The sequence below is a fragment of the Octodon degus genome, unplaced genomic scaffold, assembly GCF_000260255.1.
Source record: "Octodon degus isolate 3935 unplaced genomic scaffold, OctDeg1.0 scaffold00044, whole genome shotgun sequence".
NCBI lineage: Eukaryota > Metazoa > Chordata > Mammalia > Rodentia > Octodontidae > Octodon > Octodon degus.
In genome coordinates this window covers 9,559,889-9,567,106 of record NW_004524620.1, presented here as the reverse complement: position 1 = coordinate 9,567,106, position 7,218 = coordinate 9,559,889, and the positions used below count along the sequence as shown (strand labels likewise).

The 7,218-nt window shown below is 40.0% G+C and overlaps 1 protein-coding gene across 1 annotated transcript in view; it reads right to left on the bottom strand.

Moving 5' to 3' along the window:
- Ccdc171 (coiled-coil domain containing 171) overlaps positions 1 to 7,218 on the bottom strand; it is a 533,698-nt gene that overhangs the window by 433,887 nt on the left and 92,593 nt on the right. The window contains exon 9 of the mRNA XM_023715854.1: positions 3,855 to 4,015. Within this exon, the coding sequence (XP_023571622.1) occupies positions 3,855 to 4,015 (161 nt within the window). The remainder of the gene's footprint in view (positions 1 to 3,854; positions 4,016 to 7,218) is intronic.

Here is a 7,218-nt window from a genome sequence, read left to right as displayed (position 1 = left end):
AAACAAATACAAATAAAAAAAAAAGAAACTAACCAATAACAAATGCTAGTGGGGCTATAAGATTAAAAGCCTTCTCCACTCTTGGTGGGACTTTAAATCTGTGTGGAGGAGAGGAACAAGGGAGGGAATGGGGCTAGGAAAGAAGGGAAAAGGAAAATAAAGAGACTAGAAGGAAAAAGTGGAAGCAAACATCTGTAAATAAGGAGAAGAAGAAGGGTTGAAGGGGAATGGGAAAAAAAGTGGCAGCAAGACAGATCATGTACAGGGAGAAATTCTCTATGATGCATGTTATCAATATGTACATCTCAAAATAAAATGGGCTTCAATATAACAACCACTGTTGGCCAAGGAGATGGCTCAGTGGAATAAGCGCTTCCCTGGCAAACACAAGGGCCTGAATTCAATCCCTGGTTCCGCAAAAAAAAAAAAAAAAAAATTGTTAATTAGCTATTCCTGTTTTGAAAATCTGTAATGTGTGCATTGTTGTATGTTACCCTCTTCCTGTCTTTTTTTCTATTTGTTTTGCTTCTGGTTTTACTCTTCAAAATAAAATAAATTTAAAAAAAAAAAAAAAAAGCAGGCTTCACCTGGAAATGTTCCAGCAGCAGGGACCCACAGTTGGTGACTGTGACTATAGAACAAGCTCACAAAAAAAGGCAATGGGTGTTTTGAGGACAGCAGACAACATTTGCAGTTATGTCCAGAGTGAAGATTACAGTCAAATCTTAGTACCAGGCCAACTGAGCCCTCACCCTACACATCTATCCTGGTCCTGTCTTCTCCTCAACCTCTAAGTGTGAACATCCGGGACAATGGCATTAACCACACATGGCCACTGGGCACCCAAAATGTGTCCAGCTCCAAAAGGAAAGAGTAGAAAGTAAAACACACATTTCCCATCACTTCAGAAGAAAAACACTGATGGAAAATATCTCAAATGTCACATCACCCACATGCCAAAGTGGCAATATATTGAGGTAAATGAAGTTAAATAAAATGTTCTGTTAAAAAAAAAAAAAAATCGTGACTGGTTCACATAAACACATCATAATGGTTAGGCACTGGCTAACACCACAAACTAATTCAATTAATGAGGCAGTTTTCAACTATTCTTTCTCCTGTTGGTACATCCCATCTTTATTTAGCTGCTTTAACGTGGCTCTACTCTTCACAATGCATAAACGAAGTTCCTTTCCACATAAGACAGACAACACACACAGAGATTACAACAAAATATAAAAAGTACTCTGGAGCCCCAAATAAAGCTCTATGGAAAGAACAGAAAGAGGGAAAGACTAAGAGAGTCCTGTGTGGGAGAAGCATGCAGCACAGACAGAAGGAACTGAACTCAAGAGTGGAACCTGCAATGCTTAACTCTTTAAACTACGTAGTGTTCATTTGATAAAAACATTTTAAATTAAAAACTGGTATCACTCAACAAATACAAAAGTAAGCACACTTGTCATTTTATACTGATCCACTAAGCCAAGCCCAGTAAAATGAGGGACCAAGCCTCGCTGCTAGCAATCAGATGCACAACCCAAAGAAAGCGGCCCCTGTGCTTCTGCCAACGGCCCCACCCAAGAGGGTGTAAGCAGGGCATAAGCAGGGCAGGAGCAGGACAGGTAAAGGGCAGCCCTGCTCCTCTGAATGCTCAGAGTGGGCTTCAAAGGTGAGAAAAGAAACTAAGTCGTAGACAAAAGTACACAAAACATCACTTAAGACTGCTAGTGGATACCAGCAACGCATGCTCTACTTCAGCGGGACAAGTACTTCCATGGTGCAGCTCACACTCAGCATGCATGAGGTCCTGCATTCAATTCCTGACACCAAACCAAAGCAGAAAACAAATTGTAAACAGTATTTAAAAATGTTTTCAAAGTTCAATTTTAAGCACCACCTTTCTGCTTTCTGCTTTAGCCTTAATTACTATTCTAGGTAAGTAATACTTTAACTCACTTCTTAAAGTATTAAAATATTCTTTATATTATCACTATAAACAGAAAACAACTATCTGCTTGTCACAAATACCAAATTAGGTTAAAATAATAACCCTAATAAAGGACCAACCTATTATCACTTCATATGCAATGGCAGTATAAAAATTAACCTGAAGGGATGGCTTTAAATAGCTGCCTCTGATTTATTTTTTGAAACAGGTTAAAGAACCATAAACTTCTTAAAGCATTTCACAGAGATTTCAAGATGAAAGACTTCTGAACTGACAAAGGTTAAAGTCAGGAAGAGTTGCAAAGAATCTGACTCTGGAACTTAAGAGCTAAGTGTCCTTACTGTCATTAAACCTCAACTTTTCATAGCTGCACCTTAAAAAAACAAAAAAAGGCACATCAGGTGTTACACTACATGAAATGCTGTAAGTGTAGTAAGTTACACTGCATGTCAGCCAACAGCAGTATTATTGCTACTACTATTATTTCTGCAGTTCAAGAAAATCTCACACATAATTTCTATATGTGGCCTAGAAATCAAGGTTTTTAAAGATTCTGCATTGCACTAATAAATATAATGCAGCCAGGGGCAGCAGCACCCGCCTCTAGACCAGGTCCAGCTATGTAGGAGACTGAGGGGGAAGGATCACTTGAACCCAAGAGTTCAAGACCAGCCTGAGGGCCAGCCAAATAGCTCAGCAGATTAAAGAGCCTGCAAGCAGGCCCAGGGGCCAATCCCCAGGCCTGCCATGCCAGCACCACCCCCGAGGCACACTGAGACAGCAATTGAGAGTGGACATGGTGGTGTGGGCCTGTAATCCCAGCTCTTAGAAGACTGTAAACAGGCGGATCACTATGAGTCCCAACTAGTAATGAGACCCTGAACACCCTGTAGACCCTTCTCTAAAATACAAAAAAAAAAAAAAGACCAGCCTGAGCAATACAGCAAGACCTTGCCTCATAAATAAATGAATAAACAAGATGCAAAATTTAGTCATGCATTTACTTTCTAGTAACTGCATCGCTGGGTCTCCTGGAATGTCAAAACTCAAAAATCATCATCAAATTTCCCTGTAATGGGAAGTATAGTCATGTCTTAAGAAATTCTTGGGGTTTTTTTCCTTCTTCTTCCGGTTCCAGGTGCTTGGCAGCCACAGTTTACAGTTCAATTATAGCCAAGTCCAAGAACCACACCATGCACAACTGGTCCCAAAAATGGCATAGAAATGGTATCAAGAAACCTCAGTCACAAAGTCACAAACATATGAATCTCTGAAGGGGGTAGATCCCAAGTTCCTTAGGAACATGCATTTTGCCAAGAAGCACAACACGAAAGGCTTCAAGAAGATGCAAGCAAACAATGTCAAGGCCATGAGTACAAGCAATGAGGCTATCAAGGCCCATGTCAAGCCCAAGGAGGTCAAGCCCAAGATCACCCCAAAAGGAGTAAACCACAGGCTCGCTCGACTTGCCGATATTGCCCACCCCAAGTTTGGGAAGCATATCCATGCCTGCATTGCCAAGAGTCACAGGCCTTACAGGCCAAAGGCCCAGGCTCCAGGTGAGGCCCAGGCTCCAGCTTCGGCTAGAACCAAGGCGCAGGCTCCAGCTTCTGCCCAGGCCCCCATGAAGGCTCCATAGGAAAAGCCTCTTATCTGCTGATGTAAAAACAGAAGGACTGGTGTGACCCCTGGGGTGCCATCTGTGGGGGGGCTGGTGTTCTCCTGTGCTCTTTGTACAAATAAACCTGAGGCAGGATAAAAAAAAAAAAAAAGAAAGAAAGAAATTCTCTACCCCTAATCTACCACTAACATTGATGAGCACTATATCTAAAGTATTACATATGCACACTTAAATAGCTTCAGAAATGTCATAATAATTTAAAGATTTCAGTGAAGTACTTACAAATTTAGTTTGGCAAAACTGTCTTGTGCGTTAAGCTTTTCTCGTTCATATGCACTTTCAACTTCCTTGAATTCATTCTTGATCATTTCCAAGTCAGCAACAGCTTCTGCTTGGCTAGCCTTTTCTACCTGCAAAGCTCCTTCGAGGTCTCGAATCCGTAACTAGCAGATGACAGAGAAGTAATTACAACAGCTAAGAAATGCTAGAGTCCACCTTAAATTCAGTAGACTATTTTATCAACAGCAGATTGTCATTCACCCAAATGCTTTTTTCTGCTTTCATGTGAACAAGAAAACCAGTTTATTCTCAAGAATTTTTTCAACACCTTTAATGAAAGAAGAGAGGAAGACTGAAGAGGTGACTACACTAGGAGAAAGGCTATGATGACACAATTTAACCTGTCCCATCAGAGGGTTTAAATTCGACCTTCTACTCTAGTCAGGTCTTTCTTGTATGAAATATGACAAATTAAGTAGCTTTTGAAGTCCAAAGGGAAGTATTATCCTTCTCACTTATGAAAAACATTATTACACAAATAACTTTATAAGCTTGCAAAATTTGACACATTTGTTTGTTCCTCGAGCTTTCTTAGTGTAGAAGAATGACTTAATTCTCAGACAACAGCAGTGATATCAACAGCAGCCATTCTGGCTATAGTAGTCTGCTATCTTGGATTTGCTTCAATATAATCAAGGGAGAATGCAGGAGGCAATTGATAAAGCACACTTGGTCTGGGATGGGTGTTAAACTGAGTCACAGGGCTGCAAACGTTAAGAACTGCCCACTCCAGATCCCCTCATGTGCCTGCATCCAGCAGACACCAGGGGGCGGGCCGCATTCCCCATCTACCCATAGAGGCAAGTACAGGACTTAGCTTGAATGATAACCAGACTCTGGGGAAAAAAGAAGGGCCTCAGGTGCAGCAAGGGCACCTCAAAATCCCCTGGGCTCTAACGAGGCATGATGATCCAGGCCTGTAATCCCAGCACTTGGAAGGCTGAGGCAAGAAGATCACTGAAAGTTCAAGGCCAGCCTGAACTAAATAGTGAGACTGTCTCAAAAATCAAAACAAAGACAGATGTGTGGCAGAGGCCTTGAGGCGGGAGGATCACCAACAGTGAGTCCCAGAGAGTGAGATCAAGGGCTACACACAGTAAGAAAAAATTAGAAACAAAATTGAAAACAAAATAACATAGGCCCTAAAGGTGGGCATAAAAATCATGACTCACTGGATCTGAAAGACTGAAGAGCTTGGAAAGAAAACACTCATTCAATAACATAGGAGCTTTTTTCTTTGACTCAATCCTTTTTTTGGATTGCTATTTTACATTTTTTCTACCTTTCCTTCAGATTTTGGGAAGCTTGAGGGGGTTTCTGCCTCTTTTTTCCTTTCAGATTTTTTCTTTTTTTTTTTTTTTTTTGGCGAAACGGGGGATTAAACTTGCACTTGCCAGGGAAGTGCTTATTCTACTGAGCCATCTCCCTGGCCCGCCTTTCAATTTTCCTCTGCTTTTCTCTTTTTGCCTGCTTTTGCTCTCTGCTTTGCTCCTCCTCCTCCTCCTCCTCCTCCTCGTTTACTGTTTCCTACTACTGTTCTCTATGATCACCGATTTTCTTTTAATTCTCAATAGAACCCCAGCTCATTTGTTTCCCTTCAAAACTCAATAATGAATTTTTCAAATTTTGCCTTTTCATGTCTCAGTTCCCCAAATCATCTAATTTTCCTACTATAACTACTAAGGTTCATGAATCTCTAGATAGCTAGATAACTTTATGATATTGCAGTAGAATACTGTTCTATTGTTAGTAGAGCCAAAGTGGTTTCATTTAGCAGATATTTATTGTGGGCCAAAAGTAGGTAACATTTGGTTTGTCTTAGGGGGTCATACTATACAGATCTCTTTTCTATGATTAAAGGTGGTTTGGGGGGGGTGGTATTTTTTTTAGTTTGGTACAGGGTCACGCTATGCAGTTCAGACTCATAGTGATGCTCCTATCTCAGGCCCTCTCCCTCTCCCCCCACACACTGTGATTACATGTGTGTGCCACCATGCCCAGTTTTGGGGCCAGAACAGCATGCAATACCAGGGACTGAACTCAGGTCCTTGAGCTTGCCAGGCAGGTGCTTAGACCCTGGAGCTATTTCCCCAGCTGAAGGTTGGTATTTTATTAATAGGGCCTTATATTTATCATCTTCTATTTGATTCTATAGTTGATGCTGATTGTGTTACTCTAGCCAAGGTATCATAGCTGTTACTATCAATAGTTGCTCATAGGATGCCGATATCTGGACAGCTTTGGAGTTATCAACATTCGGAAAAACAACATAAGAGGCCAAATATTTTGTAACTTCCCATCTTGAGTAAACAGAGGTGGATGAAACTACAAATAGTTAGCTATGTTCTGAAGATATCACTGAAAACTAGACATTAACTAAAGAGGTCTTCAAACAAGAAAAAAAGCTTTCTCCTAAAGTCTCCACAGGAAAAATAAAAATAAAAACATGAGAAGACAAACCAAAAAATAATCCCCAAAACTCCCAAATCCACCAAAACTGATCTATGGAGGATAAAAAAGGATGAAACCAAAAGCCATACACATGAATTATTGAAAACGGTATTACAGGAGGACATAAAGCAGTTCAATAAGGCAATATCTTCTGTGGCAAGCACATAGAAGACATAAGTACTAAGATATTAGGCCAATTAAAAAAAAATCACCAGTGAGTCTAAAGAAGACATTAATTACAGGCTAAACAATATGATGGAAAACATGAAGGTCAAGCATAGAAAAGAATTAGAGTCCATACAAGACTGTAAATAGAAAAATTCAGGAGATAAAAAATTCTACCAAAAGTATACGCAGAAGAAATGTCCAATGCCAGGACAGAGTATCAGAACTTAGAAGACAGGGCTATTGTTGGTGAGCAATTAAGGAAAGATACCTTAAAATTAAGAGAACATGAAAAATGGACCAAGCAACTTCCAGATAACTTAAAAATGATTAAAGTCAGCTGGAATTACTAACCATTCAAAAAACAACACAAAAGGCATAATAAAACCTGTTTTTTAAAATAACAGCAGAAAAAAAAATAATAACAGCGGAAAGCTTTTCCAATAAGGGAAACAAATTTAACATACAGATAAATGAGACATGTAGAACTCCAAATAACCACAGTCAGGGAGAAAAAAAAAAAAAAAACCTTTCCATAACAAATCATAGTCAAAATCTCAGAAGTCCAACACCAGAATACACGCTTAAAAGCATTTAGAGAGGGGCCAGGGAGATGGCTCAGTAGGATAAGCGCTTGACTGGCAAATGCAAGGATCTGAGTTTAATCCCTGGTTCCGAAAAAAAAAAAAAA